This window comes from Sciurus vulgaris (assembly GCF_902686455.1).
Source record: "Sciurus vulgaris genome assembly, chromosome: 2".
NCBI lineage: Eukaryota > Metazoa > Chordata > Mammalia > Rodentia > Sciuridae > Sciurus > Sciurus vulgaris.
The window spans coordinates 111101774-111120124 of record NC_136462.1 but is presented as its reverse complement, the minus strand read 5'-3'; the positions used below and the strand labels follow the sequence as shown (position 1 = coordinate 111120124).

The 18351-nt window shown below is 34.5% G+C and overlaps 1 protein-coding gene across 10 annotated transcripts in view; it reads right to left on the bottom strand.

Annotated features, from left to right (window-relative positions):
* The window catches only part of USP3 (ubiquitin specific peptidase 3), a 96732-nt gene that overhangs the window by 55857 nt on the left and 22524 nt on the right, over positions 1-18351 (bottom strand). For 5 of the 10 annotated variants that reach the window (XM_079125682.1, XM_079125678.1, XM_079125685.1 and 2 more), the window contains exons 2-3: positions 10926-10986; positions 5580-5711 (exon numbers count right to left, since the gene is read on the bottom strand). In XM_079125682.1, coding sequence (XP_078981808.1) covers positions 5580-5711; positions 10926-10986 — 193 coding nt within the window. Of the gene's footprint in view, positions 1-5579; positions 5712-5805; positions 5873-9467; positions 9535-10925; positions 10987-11689; positions 17392-18351 lie in introns of those variants that run through there. The other 5 variants (XM_079125681.1, XM_079125684.1, XM_079125686.1 and 2 more) reach the window with 5 other exon arrangements.

The following is an 18351-nucleotide window of genomic DNA, read 5'->3' as shown; positions in this document are numbered from 1 at the left end:
AAAAGGTTGAGGCTACACTATCCAATATTACCCACTAGTTACATATGGTTATTTAAATTTATATTAAGTAAAATAAAACAAAATATTCAGTTCTTCAGTCACACTAGCCATATATAATTGCTCAATTGCTAGTGTACTGAACAGCGTAGATTTCATACTCAAGACAGAGAAAAGTTACCTCTTTCTCAGCCTTGAAACTCTAAAGGTTTTTTTCCCCATTTCTATTGTTAGTGCTATTGAAATTACCCAGGTCATAAGGTTCCACATCATATTTTTGATTAACTAAGAAAATACACTAAATCCAACCATTCTTCACTTGTCTGAAACAAGGAAGAATTACCATACAAATAACCTGATTTTTTAAGCAACAGCAAAGAAACAGGTACTTTTAGCTACCACCCACAAAACTGTTTATACAGTAAGTCATATATAACATTTATACTAAAAATAAAAAATTTTATGCAAAAAGTACCCCCTGAAAAGGATGATCTTCCATTAAAGTAGTAGATCTTCTACTGAATTTAATTTTTTTCATCTTGATGTTCAGAGGCAAATATGACCTATACCAGTATTATAAAAGATGAGGAAATTTTTAAAAAGCAAGCTGACATTCTAATGACTTCATATATTGCAAACTTTTAAAATTTATTTATTTACTTATTTATTTTTGGTACTGGGGAATGAACTCAGAGGCACTTGACCACTGAGTCACATCCCCAGTCCTATTTTATATTTTATTTAGAGACAGGCTCTCCCTGAGTTGCTTAGCGTCTCACTTTTGCTGAGGCTGGCTTTGAACTTATGATCCTCCTGTCTCAGCCTCCTGAGCTGCTGGGATTATAGGCATGCCCCACCATGCTTGGCCTTTAAATTTTTAAATCTAAAAAGATTCCTTTAAAAAGCGAGTGTATGTTTACATTTTATTCTATTAAATTCTGATGTCTTGACATCATGTAAGTCAATTACAGAAAATTAAAAGAACACCTGCAGAAAAAAATGTATATCTTTTGTCAAAAGCAGATGAATACCAGCTTATTAATGAAGCCTTTTAATTTTTAGACCACCTCTGCTAGGAAAGTTTCTTTTTAAACTTCAAAATATATTTGTAAATAAACAAAACTCTCCCTGTTTCCTAACTGTTTACAACAGGTATATCCAGAACTTGTGGTTCCAGTTACCTAGAGGCTTATGCAAGAGCAGCCCTGGAGCCTAGAAGTTCCAGGCCAATCTGGGCAATACAGTAAGACCCAGTCTCTAATGGAAAAGGGAGGGAGGAAAAAAGAGAGGAAGAGAGGAATGGAGGGAGGGAAGGAGAGGGAGAAAAGGAAGGAAGGAAATTTGTTTCTAAACAATTTACCTGAAGAATCAATAAAAGATATTCCTTTTTAAATCACAACTGCCTCAGAAAAAGATGCAGTATAAATTTAAACCTACAAATAAGAGCTTTATTTCTGTTAATGTGAATTAAAATTGCTATTACAAGTGCTTAAAATCTTAAAATACCAGCCATTTTTTAGACAAATTAATTCATTCACACTTCATATTTCTTTGTTTAAAACATTACCTGCCAGGAGGGAGTGATTCCAGTTATTTATTTATTTATTTATTTATTTATTTATTTATTTATGTACTAGAGATTGAACCTAGGAGTGCTTTGCCACTGAACTACATCTCTAGTCCCTTTTATTTTTTTCTTTTGAGACAGGGTCTCAGTAAGTTGCCTCGATAGGGCCTCAATAAATTGCTGAGGCTGTCCTTGAATCTGTGATTCTCCTTCCTCAGCCTCTGAGCCACAGGGATTACAGGAGTGTGCCATCACACTCAGCCAGTAATCTACTTTTAATATTCCTTTATAATTCTTCATTCTTATATATTTAACTATTGTTGATAAGGATTCAAAGTTGACAAGACTATGTCAGATGTCAAGAAATTGTTTACTATTTTAAATCCATTAACTCCAAATGTCTACATACTTAAATCAAAATTTCTAATTTTAATCTTTGCTTCTTTTCAATCACAATAATGTGTATCATATGCAATTCCATTTGTATTGGTTAGGGGATGAAAGTGGGTGGAAGGGGAGGAAATATTACTTACAAGCAATAATCTGAACACTAGTCCTGTGTGAAAATCTTAGGAAGGTTTTCAATTTTACTTAAACCTTCATTTACCTCTCAGTTTCATGTTAATCTGTATATCTCTTCAAGGAGTAGCCTGTGTCAAATCAGAATTACTCCTTTTGGTATTGCTTTTTCTCTTTTGAAGTAATGACCTATTTTATGTCATCTACTTGGTTAATTAATACAGTATATGCTTCCTCTCTGGATGCCCTGCTTAATCAGAATTGAGGTGAGCTGTTCTGGAAAGGTGTCCTTCTTGGAAAGAAAAGGAAGTAGCTCACCTAGGTCATGATTTAAGTCTTCTGCAAGAAAAATGTCCTGAGACTCTTCAGTCCTCCAAGATGATCAGGGACACAATACTATAGATTTGGTATAACCGTCCCTATTTTGGGAAGATAGTTAATAAAACTCAATTTTTCAAACACAACAGACACTGAGTACTAGAGAGAATACAAAGATCTGAGATACGTTTTTTTCAGTCCCCCAAAACATTTATAAATAACTAACATACAACGGGAAACTACAAATATCCCAAGATACATAAGTTCAGGTGAGATTACATCCAGCTGCAATTGGAGCTAGAGGGAGAGGGAAGAGTTCAATAGTAATTTCATTAAAGATGTGCAAAGAAAAGGCAGGGCAGGGATTCTAGGTAAAAGAAAATAAAAGAAAAACTAGTAAGTCTTAAAGAGTATTTTAATTCTCTAAAGCAAAGAGCATGGTGCAAAAAAAGGAGTTTCAATATTAGCTAAAGTCAAAATACTTGATAATCAAATACATTAACCTAAAACACCAATATTTTTACCACTGAAGCTAATCACTCAGACTCACCACAATAAAAATTTTATATACAAGAAGAATTCATAATCTGAAGTAAAACTATCTAAAATATACTTGGAAATAACACATATATACCCCACACACTCAAAAAGAGGAATTTTCTTTTTGTTTGCTTTTTAATAACAGTTGAGGTATAAAGAAAATATTAATTTAAACTAGAGTTTCATCAGTTTACAACAATCTTTTCAGGCTGATAGTTTAATGCTACAGGGTGATTCCCTGGCATTTTGTTCTAAAATCCACAAAGGAGGCGATAATGTGACCAACCAGCTACAGATCCCTTCCTGCAATTCAGAAGCTCTGGGTATCCACACACTTGCAGCTCTGTATAACTTCACACAAAAGATTGGCAATTGGCCAAGAAGCCTCTGCCATGGCGAACACTCTCCAAGGTTTAAAATTTTTCCATTTAATTCCTATTCATCCATGAAATGACATCTACTTTGGCAGACTGCATCAATGTAAAACAAATTAAATTCCAGTTTCAAAGTAATAAAAGTATTCCCTTAAAATGTAGATAGTGAATCCATTAAAATATATAATCTAGGGGTTGGGGGAAGGAAAGATACAAACATCATTACCCTATGTACATGTATGATTACACAAACAGTGGGACTCCACTTTGTGTACAATCAGAGAAATGAAAGTTGTACCCCATTTGTTTACAATGACTCAAAAAATAACAAAAATATATAATGTATGTTTTAATGAGCCCTATGAATATATAATTCCACTCCATTAAGATAATCATTTTTTAAAATGCCCTCAAAGAGTCACTATTTCCTCAGAATTTTACCAATAGAAAGAAAGAACACCAATTGCAAACATGATATACCACAGAGGTTTTAATTTTATTTCCAAAGCTCCCCATTAAGCATTTCATGCACATTGCTAACTGAAAATCAAAATGAATATTTTCAACATCTGGTACATATACAGTTTGATATGACTTATGACAATAATTGTGTGATAGATACTTCAAGAATGATCCTAATTTCTGTTTTTTGGTTTTTTGGGTTTTTTTGTACCAGGGTTTGAACCCAGGGATGCTTAACCACTGGGCCTCATCCCTGGTTCTTTTTAATTATTTGTTTAGAGATAGGGTCTTGCTAAATTGCTGAATCTGGTTTTGAACTTGAAATCCTCCTGCTTCAGCTTCCCAAGCTGCTGAGATTACAGGTGTGTGCCACCATGCCTGGCTAATTTCTGCTATTTTTAAAGCAGAAATGCTTACAAACATATAGAAAAAACATGATTGTGTAAATCAGGTAACTTGGTCATTCTAGTTTTCTAAGGGACAGGGGAACTATCAGAAATACTTTAACAGCCTGGCTAATGCTTAACTTTAGTAGAAAGGAGGGCTCTGCAGCAGCCAATGACAATAAACGGAGCATTAGCTATGTAAAGGTCTCACGAAAACTTCGATTTTAATTGAAATCTTCATATACTTTTAGATGCTCTCTTCTAGGTCCCTTCTACACAAAGGGATCACTGAAAGAGTGGTTGTCTGAATGTCTAAATCCTAAGAGGTTTATTCATGGCCCAAACTCAGTAAGATTAAACCTATAAAAGTTTCAAAGACCAGAAAACCACTGACTATTTTCTTCTTTTTAATGGGCACTTTTCTATAATGATAAACTAAGGAAGATGCAGACAAGGATTAGCACAAAACGTCAGCAGAAATGTGAATTAAAAATGGTATCTGAACTTTAAAAATCTCTCTCTGCCCATTATTGCCTTCATATGACATTCAAGACTACATGGCAAGAAAATCTCTTTCTGAAGGCATCCTTTAACACCTTCATTTTTTTCCCTTTAATATCAACAACTGTTAAAACTAAAGGTAAAGTGATTAAAACAAGAATTATTCATCATACTTTGCTAGTCAAGGAAGGAAGAAGTTTGCTTCATACCAAAGTCAAAACTGCAAAAATTTATGATTTCTGTGCACACCAAATGGATATGAACTGTTAAACCTCATTTGTAACCCAAACAACCTGTCTTAAGTAATCACAAAAATATTTAACGTCATTTACATGAAACAAACATGTATATTATATTACAAAAGACAACTGTGCCTCTAACCTCTTTTTAAAAATTTAAATACTTAAAAAAAAAAATAGCCTGAAAAGATACAAACCAAATTCTTGACATTCACCTCTCAGAGAGTAGAAGAGAACTGCTCTGAGAGAAGGAAAATTGTTAAAACAATCTTTCCAACAATGAAGATAAAATTTGTAAGACTATATGATAAATTGTTAGCTGGACAGTAAAAATATAAATTATTATATGAGTCTTTAGTTTAAAACAACACAAGACAAATTATAATGAAAAATAACAAAGAAATACTTTCCTTTCCCTGACACTTCCTGGGATGGACAAGGAGCAGGGGGAGGGAGAGAAGAGGAGGTCCAGAAGTTGAAAGGAACAAGGCAGAGTGAAATCTGAATGAATTAAGAAGGGTCTCCTGATGGCTCTCATCCCCTGTAAATCTAACAGGACTAAAAGGAGGCAACAGCAAAAGCAACCAGCTTAGAGACAGAGGGAAAGGCAAGGAAGATGAGAACACATTTGCACACACAGAATAGGAAAGATCACTTTCAGAAAATATTAACTTACCAGTATGTACTGTAGCTACTGCAATCCATACACACTGTATGCTGAGCTTTATCTTGCTTTTCTGACTTCTTATGGTTGGTTAAGGGTATTTGTGCATCTTCATAATGTTTTTTTGCATGGCCATTCACATACCTTGCAAAAACCAAATGAAAGTTTACTTTAATATAAATATTGCTTTGAAAATTAAAGTAGTATGAGATAATAAACCAGGCATGGTGTCACACACCTATAATCCCAGTGACTCAGGAGGCTAAGGCAGCAGAATCGCAAGTTGCCTTGGCAACTTAGCAAGATCCTGTCTCAAAATAAGAGATAAAAAGGGCTGGGATGTAGATTAGTAGCAGAATGCCCCTGGGTTCAATCCCCAGTACACCAAAAATAATAATAATAATAAAATTAAGTGTTAATGAAATTGAAATAAGAAAGAACTATAAGAGCATTTATTCAATTACCCAGCCATAAAGAAGAATGAAATTATGGCATTTGCAGGTAAATAGATGAAACTGGAGACTATCATGCTAAGTGATATAAGCCAATCCAAAAACTGAAAGGTCTAACATTTTCTCTGATATGCAGATGCTAACACACAATGCAGGGGGAGAAGTTCATTGGATTAGACAAGGGGAATAAAGGGAAGGGAGGGGAGATGGGAATATTAAAGAAACTAGAATGAATCTGACATAACTTTCCTGTGTTCGTTTATGAATACACGACCAGTGTAACTCCACATCATGTACAACCACAAGAATGGGAAGTTATACTCCATGAATGTATAATATGTCAAAATATACTCTACTGTTATGTATATCTAAAAAGAACAAATAAAAATTTAAAAAAAGCATTCATTCAGTGATTTATTAAGCTAAATACTTAAAATGGGAAACTTTTTGCAATAAAATACTATCTTCCAACTTTTTTTTTTGGCTGGTGCTATAAATCAACCCAGGGTCTCACAAATAGTAGGTAAGCACTCTACCACTAAGCAATACCCACAAACCCTAAGGTCAACTTTTTTTTTCTAAGAGGTTTATTTTGGCTCATGGTTCTTGAGAGTCAAAGTCTCACCTCTGGTGATGGCATTCTTTTAAAAAAATTTTTTTAAACTTGTTTACATAGTCTACTTTTAATTATTCACTAGACTAGGGCCAGGCAAGCAAAGGTATTACCCATGCAGATCAATGTCAATACCATTGATATTATTATCACTTACAAATTCCTCTGCTGGGAATTTTGCTATAGCTTTTTTCTTTTTCTAAATTTTTCAGACTGTAACTCCCAACTTGAGCAAAGTTAAAAGATAAGTTCTGTAAATTAAAGGACTCAACCATTTTCCATAGGGTCACAGCTCAAATACGTTAGTCAAACAGGAAGAAGGATAATCCTCTATCTTTCTCATTGATATGGCTTCAGATCTTTTGTTTGAATGCCAAATAATCATCTCTACTCAGAAACACATTTCTTTGGAAACAATCCAAATAAAATACAAATCGTCTTAAGCTTATAAAACTTATTTTTCTACATGGACAAAGATTATCGAAGACTGATTATGTTCATACAAATTTTATAAAACTTTCAACTCAAATGTAATATATCATTTTATTACAGTAGGCAAAATGAAATCAAATAAGGATTCATATACACACATGCAAATTCATCCACACCTTAACCTAAATACCATACAATGCTATCACTGACTACCACTCCAAAACTTGACAGTTCCTAGAAAGCAGTCAATTTGTAGAAGGCAAGGCTACTTAAACAGAACAAATATGGGTTAAATGGCATCAACATTAACAAGCTTACAGAGTTCAGATGACATTTTCACCACTAAGCATATTATTGTACCCAAAGCAACACTTACCTTAGGCAAAGTAGGACAGTTGTGGTAGGTAGGGAGGATCAACTTTAAACCCAGCCTCTATATCCCAGGAAAATGGAACACATTCAAGGTACTATTAACCTCAACTCAGAATTTAATCATACTATTTTTCCATTTTTTTGGCAGGGACCGGGTACCTGGGATTGAACTCAGGGGCACTCAACCACTGAGCCACATCCCCAGCCCTATTTTGTATTTTATTTAGAGACAGGGTCTCACTGAGTTGCTTAGCACCTCACTTTTGCTGAGGCTGGCTTTGAACCTGAGATCCTTCTGCCTCAGCCTCCCAAGCACTGAGATCACAGGCATGCGTCACCATAGCTGGCTCTTTTTCCATTTTTTCAATGTGCTTTGAATACAACTAACTCTTGGGTATACACAGGTCCCCACAAGTGAAGTATAACGAATTTTAAAGTAAAATAATGGTTAAAAGTATAAGCCCCCATACTAGTCTTCCTGGGTTCAAAAGTAGCCTTTATCACATCCTGGCCATATCAGCTTAGGTGAATTATTCACCTTTCTGTGCTTGTTTTCAAATCCATAAATAGAGGTAACAACAGTACAGTATTGTGTTTCACAGGCTGTCAGGTGATTAGTCTATGGCTCAAAATGAATGAATGTATTTTATTAGCATTTTCCTTTCTATGCTTAACTACTATTTATTGAGAATTCAAACAGCAGAATTGCTTAGAAAGGGGACACATTAAGCAAATATCTTGAGATAATACATCATTGCATAAGTCAAGAAACACTCGTTATTTAATTAAAAAGGAAAACTATGATATTAGGTTTGATATCTAATCATGTTAAATTTCTATTCTTATACTACATATTATGAAAAATGGAACTATTTATGATGAGGAGCACCTTTAGAATAAAAAATTAATACTGAAAATAATAATATATGGTATTACCATTTTTGAGTCTTTTAAAACTCATCTTTACATAGTACAAATACAATCATTCACTTAATTACAAATATACTAGATGTGTAAATGGTTCCTATAAATGTCAGTGATAAAGTTGTAAGTGTGACTATTGTTGACATTAAGATCAACAATCTTAATTGGCTAATATCCAAATACATTAGTCAAGTTAACAGTTTTGAACTAGGTGCAGTGGCACATGCCTGTAATCCCAGCAACTTGGGAGGCTGAGGCAGAAGGATAGAAAATTTGAGGCCAACTTTGACAACTTAGTAAGTTGTTTCAAAATAAAATAAGGGGCTGAAAATATAGTTCAGTGGTAGAGTGCTTGCCTAGTATGCATGAGGCCATGGGCTGACCCTGGCATAGCGCCCACCGCCGCTGCCCCAGAAAAAGGTTAACAGTTTTGTATAAACTACCTGACATAAAAATAAATATTTCCCTCATGTAAGTTTGGATTTTAACTACTGTAGACATTTGGCCTACAGTACAAGAGGGAAAGTTTCATCATATATGTCACAGATTCCTAACTACAATCACAAAAAAATAAATAGGAGGTATTATGAAGACTGAAAGAAAATGTAACTCAAATATGCTATTGACAAACTATGTTTCCTAGTTGGAAGAATATTCAACTTTAGAAAAATAGACTAAAATTACTAAAAAATCAGTACATTTGGCAATCAACACCTAGAATTACATGTTTTGTCATTATTATTATTCCTTTATGAAAATTAACCAATCAGTTATGTAAAATGGATATCTAAATTCAGGCTACTGTTAATGAGCTATTTACTTAAACATATTTCTCTGAAGCTAAGTCAAGTTTCTAAATTTAAGCTTTCTTATAATTAGAAACGTCTACCTGCAGAGTCTGGACATTTTTCTATTTGTTTTTCCAAAACCTACCTAGAGAATTGTTTGTTGTTTGTTACCAAGAACATTAATCTCTCCAATTTTTTTTCTCAAAAAATTGTCAGGTCTTTTTGCTGGCATATAACCTTTAACATTTTTAGGGTATAGAACACTATGAGACAAGAAGAAGACAGTACTACATACATTTTATCGCATTATAATTCTCACCTCTCAAAATCTAGGAGAGGAATGTGTCTCTTCAGGTGCAGAATTTAAGTGCTTCTACTTTTCTTCTCTTTAAAAAAAAAGTTATCTGTACAAAGTATTTGCAAGTTTCCCAAATCCTAAAGATTTTAAAACCACAACAGCCAAAATTAAGATATGCAGTTAACATTTCCAAAGTTACTCTAAAGTGTCTGTGGAAAGAATACTCAATTCCAGAACTAAACATGTGGAGTTAAAAAAAAAAAAAAAAGAAGTGAACAAAGATGCTCTTTTCACGCAATGAGGATCTAAAGATAACAATGGGGAAATACTCCAGGTAAGTACAATACACATTTCAGCCTGTGTGACTTAGTATGATTTCTCATCTTCTAATAAATTCAAAGTAGATTTTCTAAGGTAAAATAGTAGATAATAAATGAGCTACTATCGCTAAATGAACACAGAGGTTGCCATTTGAGTTGTATTACAAGAGTCAATGAAATATTTAATATAATTTTGAAGCCCACTGAGAAGAAATGCTCAGTATTAAACTGGGGTGAGGTGTGGTGGAGGATGTTAAGTCCATGGAAAGCAAAATGTCTTAATGGAACAATGAAACATTTGGTATATCTTAGGAATAAATACTCTACAGTGAGGTCATTTTCAAAGGGAATTCCTTATCTGTAAAGGTGGGCAGATAACAGATGAAACAAGATTGGCCATGTACTGATAACAATTGAAGAAAGTAAGGAGAACATGGAGTTCAGTTATACTTTGTTTTGACATGTGCTTAAATTTACCCTACTAAAAGGCTTTAATAAAAATGACCATTAAATAAACTTTATCTTTTCCCCCTGTGATTGGAATCCAGAGCTTTCTGCATATTAGACATGCATTCTACCTCTGGGGCTATACCCCAACCCTTTTTATTTTGAGACAGAGTCTCATGAAATTGCCCAGACTGGCCTCAAACTTGTGATCCTCCTGCCTCAGTCTCCCAAGTAGCTGGGACTACAGGCATGTGCCACCTTGCTTGGCTCCATTAGATAAACTTTCATTTCAAGATTTTAAAGTTCCCTTGTTTCAGCTGGATGTGGCAGAGCACACCTGTAGTCCTAGGTACTTGGGAGGCTGCAGCAAGAGGCTCTCTAGAGCTCAAGAGTTTGAGACCAGCCTGGGTAACAGAGTGAGAACCCATCTTGAAGGAAGGGTAGGGGTAAGTTCCCTTATTTTGTTTTTCCAACCAAATATTACTAACATATTATTTTGATAATCAAACTAATTCTTGTATCAACATTGTTTTTCCATAGATTTTCCCCAGTTATATCAAAAACAAAAGGATTCAACTGGAGAGGGAAACAAACTATACACTATGATTAACAAAAGTACTAAATAAATTCAAGTCAATAAACTTTGACATAAAGCTTAAAGGCAAATCTTAAAAAGCAAATAGGGTAATGAAATAACAAGTATGCCACCTACCTTCCACAGTGGACACTTGAACAAGTCAAACAGACCCAAGGGCTTTTGTTGGATCGGCACACTAATTAAAAAAAAAAAATACAATATAGTAATTATATCATTTTATTTCCTAATTTCTCCCCTAATCTGTAACACATACCCTGTAATCAAGTTATAAATTCCATGACTGCTTAGGTATAATGAAGTCATAAAACCCTGCTTTGTGAATGCATGTATATCAAATGGCTGCATTGAAAATAATATAAATGCATGTCCACTACAGTTGCTCATTTGAATTGTTGACTCGATTCAAAGAGCTTAACCACAAGTTAAACACATATATACTTTTCTTCTTTATTAGTTATTTCCTTTTACCACAGTTTCCAACAAGTTAATGACAGTCTATTTTTCCCATTAGAAACATTTTATTTTAAGTCTAGTGTTCTAATCTTTGCCATGCAGGTCATATACCACTATAAATAACAACTCTTTCAGTATATTTAGTAAAAGGCACAACCTAAGGTTATAGTTATAAAGAGTAAGCCTATTTTTTTAAAAAGTAACTCTCAGTTGTATAAAATATATGACAATGGCATATAATTCTTGCTGATGTTATAATCAGAATGATATAATCAGATATAAGTAATTATTTTAAGTATTACAGGGTGGGAAGGGCAAAAAGGGATAAGGAAATTTAAATTTTTGGTTAAATCTTTGCTTTTTACTCATTTGATTAAAAATTTGTTCAGTACATCATTTTCAAAAGGAGAGCTGTATAAAACCACTTGGAAGCCAGGCATGGTGGTGCACACCTGAAATCCCAGCAACTGGAGAGGCTGAGGCAGAAGGATCACAAATTTGAGGCCAGCCTCAGTGACTTAGCAAGACCCTGTCTCAAAATAAAATGAAAAGAGCTGGGCACGTGGCTCAGTGGTAGAGTGCCTCTGTGTTCAATTCCAATACCACACACCCATACACCCAAAAAAAATCACGTGGAAATTTTTTTAAAAATACCTCTGTTCCACTGAGGCAAAGATAACAACCCTGGGATTGAAAAAGTACAGGGATGAAGATGTATCTCAGTTGTAGAACACTTGCTTAGCTCACATGAGACCCAGGTTCAATCTCCAGTACCATCAAATAAAAAGAAGTGCAAAGAACATGCATATTTTGAGAAAAACAGCTTCTCAGATGACACCCTAATACAACCCCTTGAGAAACACTAGCCAGCCTCCTAGGGGCATGAGCAGGGCACCAACAGCACAACTGCACACTCAGGATCACACCTGACATTTAGTAGGAACTCCTAAACAATTGTTGGAAATAAAGTTTAAATTTCTTAGTGTAGGAAACTATGCTCTTCCAAAATCTGGTACATACTTTCAACCCTCTTGCATTATCACACATCACAAGCCTTTTTCACAGTTAAGAAACATTAACCAAAACTGTAAATAAGGCAAATCAAGAATCAAGTGCCCTTTTAATGTATCCAGAAACATTATTTATTTTAACAAGTTTAACTACAGTACCATTGTTTGACCTGCTGTTTACTGTAGTTTAGGACTCAAATTCTGAGATACTACAAGTTAACTTGTAGATTTTTATTTCATAGAGATAATTTCTATACAGCAAACTCCCAACAAATGCTCCTGGAACCAGTTTTACCATCCTAATGGTTCCTTCATTAATGAGTCAAATAAATCTTTGATTATGTTCATTCTGTATTCATATAAAAGAGGAAAAAGGAGTGGAAAAGGAGAGTACAGTGATATTCTGTCCAACAGACTCTCCTGTCTGGTCAGCAAAGAATTTAAACTATTTCCAAATATAAAAGCTTTGAGAGAGAAAATCCCCTTCCAGTTAGCCGAAGATCCTCCATTTCCTTAATGGTACATGGGAAAAACATTTGTGGGTTTTTTGTTTGGTTGGTTTTTTAGTATGTGTATGGTGCTGGAATTGAACCCAAGGCCTTGTGCATGCAAGGCAATCACTCTACCAACAGAGCTATATCCCTAGCCCCTTGGCTTTGTATCTGCACATCTCTGTACTGTTAGCCTTGCATGAGAAGAAAATGATATTTTTATAGTTTGAAAAAACTCCAGTAAGAAAGTACATTAGAATGTTGGGTATCATGGTGCACACCTATAATCCCAGTGACTCTGGAGGCTGAGGCAGAAGGATCACAAGTTCAAGACCAGACTCAGCAACTTACCAAGACCCTGTCTCAAAACTAAATAAATAAATAAATAAAAGGCTGGGCAATGGAGCTTAGTGGTTAAGTGCCCTGGATTCAATCCTTGGTACCCACCCCCCAAAAAAGTGCTTTAAAGTACATTAGAACACAGCTTACTTGAACAGGTACTCATGATTTGAAGTATACTTTGAAGGACTGGAAAAAACAATATTGTACTTTTTGTTTCTATCAAGTCTTTTTATTTTCTTAGCAAATATTAAGAAACATCATAACTCAATATGGAAAAAACAAAACAGTTGAAGTTTGTGTGTTGGAGAGGAAGTACTGGGAGTTAAACTCATGGGTGCTGTACACTGAGCTGCATCCCCAGCCCTTTTTCATTTTTATTTTGAGACAGAGTTGGTTAAATTGCCCAGGCTGGTCTCAAACGTTCAACCTTCCTATCTCAGCATTCCAAGTAGCTGGGATTATTAGGCATGTGTCACCAGGCCCAGCTCCTGTTGAAGTTTTATATTATTCTGAAACAATAATGTTACAATAGCAGATTCAGGCCCAAATTAAGTATTCAGAGATTTTTTAAATTATGCAGAATTTTCCTTTTTCCTTTGATTTGGTGTGCTTCCTACCAAATGTTTAAGTGTTCCTTTTCCCCTCTTTAGAGTTGCAAACATACACACAGTATAATTTTGTGATCTTATTTTTCCTTTATTGCTATAAGTGCTTTTTTCACATTACTGCTTTTAAAACAGGGTATTATATCTCTAGACTTAAAATATCTCAAAAACTATTATTATTTTTTAAAAATTTCTGAGTTTCAAATTTTAAAATGGTACACTAAATTTGAGGGGGGAACAATTCAAATAACCTCTTAATGGTATGGGTTTTATTTTGAGATGATAAAAAATGTTTTGGAACTAGACAGAGGTTGTGGTTATGGAACAATTGTGGATGTACTAAATGCTACTGAATTTGTTCCCTTTAAAATGGTTAATTTTACATGTGAATTGCAACTCAATCTAGTAGAAGATACCTACATATACTTTTAAGACAAGGATGAAGAGGAAAAATAAAAAGGAAATAAGGTTCTGACTTCCGAAACATTGGAAACAAGTGACTGTGTCTTTTTAATAAATCTAAAACAAAAATACAAATACAAAAATCCTTCACTGAGTCAAGAAATCTGGTATCTTCTATCATTTACAATAAGAAAGTTGATGTGCTATAGGACAGTAGGTCTGGACTATTTAAATGACAGTACTCCCTGAGAACATAATATATTCACAGCAAAAAAAATGTAAAGACTAGAAAACTATAGAGAATAAGGGTAAGATAGGGGATTCTGAAGCCAATAAATGGCATTGCTTTGGGAAATATTCACTCTGTTTACACACCTTCCTCAATTTAAGAACCGTTAGTATACTAAGACAATTATAATATAAAATGAAGGATACTTGCTTTAAATTAAACTAATTCTCCATTATTCTTAAGAATGAAATAGGTGGCTGGAGATGAAACTCAGCCTAGCATGTTCAAGGCTCTGGGTTCAATATTCAGCACCAGGAAAATTAAAATGAAGGACAGTATAGGTCATAACATGAATGACAGAATACTACAGATCATCTTTAAATCATTTATTTTAATCACCTTTAGGAAAAATGTCTTATTATAAAAATGAGTTTCAATTTATAGACAGATAAGTTTCAAAAGTTTATCTGCAGTATGAACACATTTTCCCACAGAAACAGAATTAAAGGTTTCTAGGCTCCTCTATAAAACACTACATGAAACAATGTAGCTGAGATACTGGTACATGCACACATATGCATACATATGCATACACATGATAAAATCACACATAATAATAAAATATTTTAAGCTCTGAATACTGTGTATTCAGCAAAACAAAATTGTTAAATCAAAGGGTTTTTTAAAAATATTTTTAATCTTAAATGCTGGTATTTGAGAGAAAGAAGGTAAGAAGGATGAAAACTCCTGGAAGTTCATAAAGTTAAATCTGTAAATTTACAGGAGCTCTTTAATATTCCTAATTATACCTCAAAGTGATGTCAAGGAAAAGGAACCATGCAATGGATTCTGCAAGCAGTTACATTTGACCATAGCAAGGTCATTTGGTATTTCATATGTAAAAGCTCATCTTTCATTCAGATTATAAAATTTCTTCAAACCAAGGTATCCTCTTCTTCAACAAAGTTCTCCCATTTCTTTGAACTCTTCTAACCCTAATTTCAGACTCATCTCTCAGTTTCTGTGTATCTTAGACCAAAAACTGGCACTGTCGGGCTTTCTTTCACTTCCCTCTCCTCTTTGGAGATGGCCCAAGAACCTTTCTCCCTGTTCTCATCTCAGTCTTCAGCTCTTCAACCTGGGAAGAGGGGATCTGTGTCTGGAGAGAATAGAGAACACCTTGATACTCTCCAGAGCTTGGGCCTTTCTCCAGAAGGCAGAAGTTATAACATAAGCTGGTAAGGGAAAAATAGGTACAAGAGCCCCACCTCTAAAGCATGCTGCAGACTCATGTCTTCTTCCTAGAGCCCAAAGCTTTAACTTTCCTGGAAACCAGAGGCTCAGAGGCAGAGGAAAAGCATTTAAATGACCTACAGATCAAAACTGGTTTTACCCACTATTATTCATACGAAGGGAATAGCAATCTGAGAGATAAAGGGCAGAAAACTAGGAAATTCTGTGCTTTAAGGGGCCTATTTACACAAATGTTTTCAAGTTGTGTTTGAAAGACAAAATGGCAACCACACTGAATACTGTATAATATTCTTCCCGTATAACCACTGATTTTCAATATCCTCTCAGTAGTCACTACATAGAGCTAATAATAGAGGATATATAATGTTCAAAGACTATCAACAACTCTGGATTCTATTTTTTTTTTTTACAATTACTGTTTGTAACACAACTTCATCACTGTCTCTACATACAAAATAGTATAAGCATACAGCACTAATAGGTAAGTTATTTATAGTGCATACATTATTTAGAGTTGCTTCAACTAGGAGAAAAAGCTCTTTATCTTCAAGAACGCAGAAAAGTGAGAATCAGATGAGCAAGATTCTAGTCCTAGCTCTACTATTACTACCTATAAAAGTGAAAATGTTACTACTATTCTATGTCTTCATTGTAAAATGAAGAATAGGTAATGACCTTGTCCCTTCTAATTATAAAATTATTCAAAGAACATAAGAACTGGCAAAATTTAAATGAAACAATCATTTCATCCTCCCTTATAAATAAAATTCTTCCAATACTACTTTCCCCCTAATTTTCTTAAAGGGCTTACAAGAGATTTAATTGCTAATATAGTATAATTTTCTAAACCTGTGGTTTTCAGGGCTTTTCCCCTGCTTCCCATCATCCCTAAGGCAAACACATTCCCACCACAAAGCTCCTCAGTAATAGTAACTCACTACACAAAAGGGTGGGAAGAAAGTATGTGGAATTACTGTCCAAAAAATGGTTACAGTTTTTTCTTGACATAACAAGAAAACTCAGAACTCCAACCCTACATACAATTTTTAAAACAAAGCACTTTCAAAATATTAGCAAACCATAAGAAAATATCCACAATATATTTCTTTAAAAACAAGGTCATTTGTATTGAATAAATATTTATATAGTACATACTGTGTACCAGAAATTATATATATGAACATTACTTCATTTGACCCTCTACAATCCAAAGAGGTATGAACTACTATTTGCTCTGTCTTACAGATTAGGAAACTGAGACTCAGAAAAACTATACAACTTGCTAAGTTAATAAGCAACAAAGCTAGAACTGAGGCTCAGACCATGTTTGAAAGAACAGACTGTGGCAAAGCAGTTGAGACTGCTACTTACATTTGGTTTGTTTTTTTCTTTTTCTTTTATTTAGTGTTAGAGACAGGGTCTTACTATATTGCCCAGGCTGGCCTTGAACTCCTTAGGCTCAAAGGATCCTCCTGCCTCAGCCTCCTGTGTAGGTGGGACTACAGGCTTGCGCCAGGGCATGCCACCACACCCAGCTTCACTTTTATTTTAAAAAGATACCATACTATGTGTTTCTGTGTCTGTGCAGATATCACATCTTTATATAAATTTTTAAAGTCTGAAAGAGTATATAGTAACTCTTAACAGTTATGTAAAAGAAATGACGTGGTGAGTGGAGCCATGAGGATGTGCTTTCATTTTCAACTGTAATACTTGAAGTTTTTCAAAAAGTATTACTTATTTCACAATAAATGTTACATTTAAAAAGCTTTAAAATGTAAAGATACTGGTATTATAATTTTTTTCTTAATGAAATGAACTTATCCTAAATTTTCAAGCATGAATAAATTAAACCAAAAATCCAGTATCATAACTGGATTTGTAAAAACATAATGAAATAAAAATTTTTAAATTATGTGGCTTTTAAGAAAACATGCACAAACTCAACATGAGTTTCAATAGTAAAAGTGTTACTGAAATTTGAGGACAGGGTAAGTATCATCATAAAAATTCTACAAATATTCCAGTACATTGGTAGAAATATATTCCATACTGACCCAACTTATCCTCCAATTGAAATATTTTTATATTTAACAGCAAGGCATGTACTGTTCCATACACCATAAAGACTCTTAGAACTGCCTGCTCAGAAGCCTATGCTATGCTAAATATTCTGAAGTATCTGTGTGTGCCCTGAAATTATTGGGGAAAGGAATTGGTAAAGTCACAAAAAGCAGGAACCAAGCCATAAGAGTCTAGAAAATAAATGGAGCTATACTAAGCAACTGCCAAAGGTGCCAAGGCAGCCTGCATGCAGCCAAAATCATTGTCTGATGTCCCCCACCCCCACAATGCTATTCATTATGGGAATGGGTATTTTGGTTCCCAGGGAACAGGGCAACAGGAGAATTCTCATAAAAAGCAACAGGAGGTACCCAGGGCCAAAGCAGTGAGCCAAGGAAGAGTTTGGGAGCATACTGGGAGAGAACACCAAGCACAGGCACCAAACCCAAAATGTTAAGAAGTATCAGATTGAGATTCAAGGCCAAGATCACAGAACCCTGAATTCAGGGCCAAGGCAGGGAGACAATTATGAAGCAAAGCTTGTCTCCATTGCCTTTCCATTTCCCAAGAAAACCTTTTCCACTTTATTCCTTCTCAAAGATCTCTTACCTCCATGGCAATCCATCTCTCCTGTATCACTAGATAAGTAAATTAATTGCTGATAAAGTCACAGTTAAATTATTTGTCATA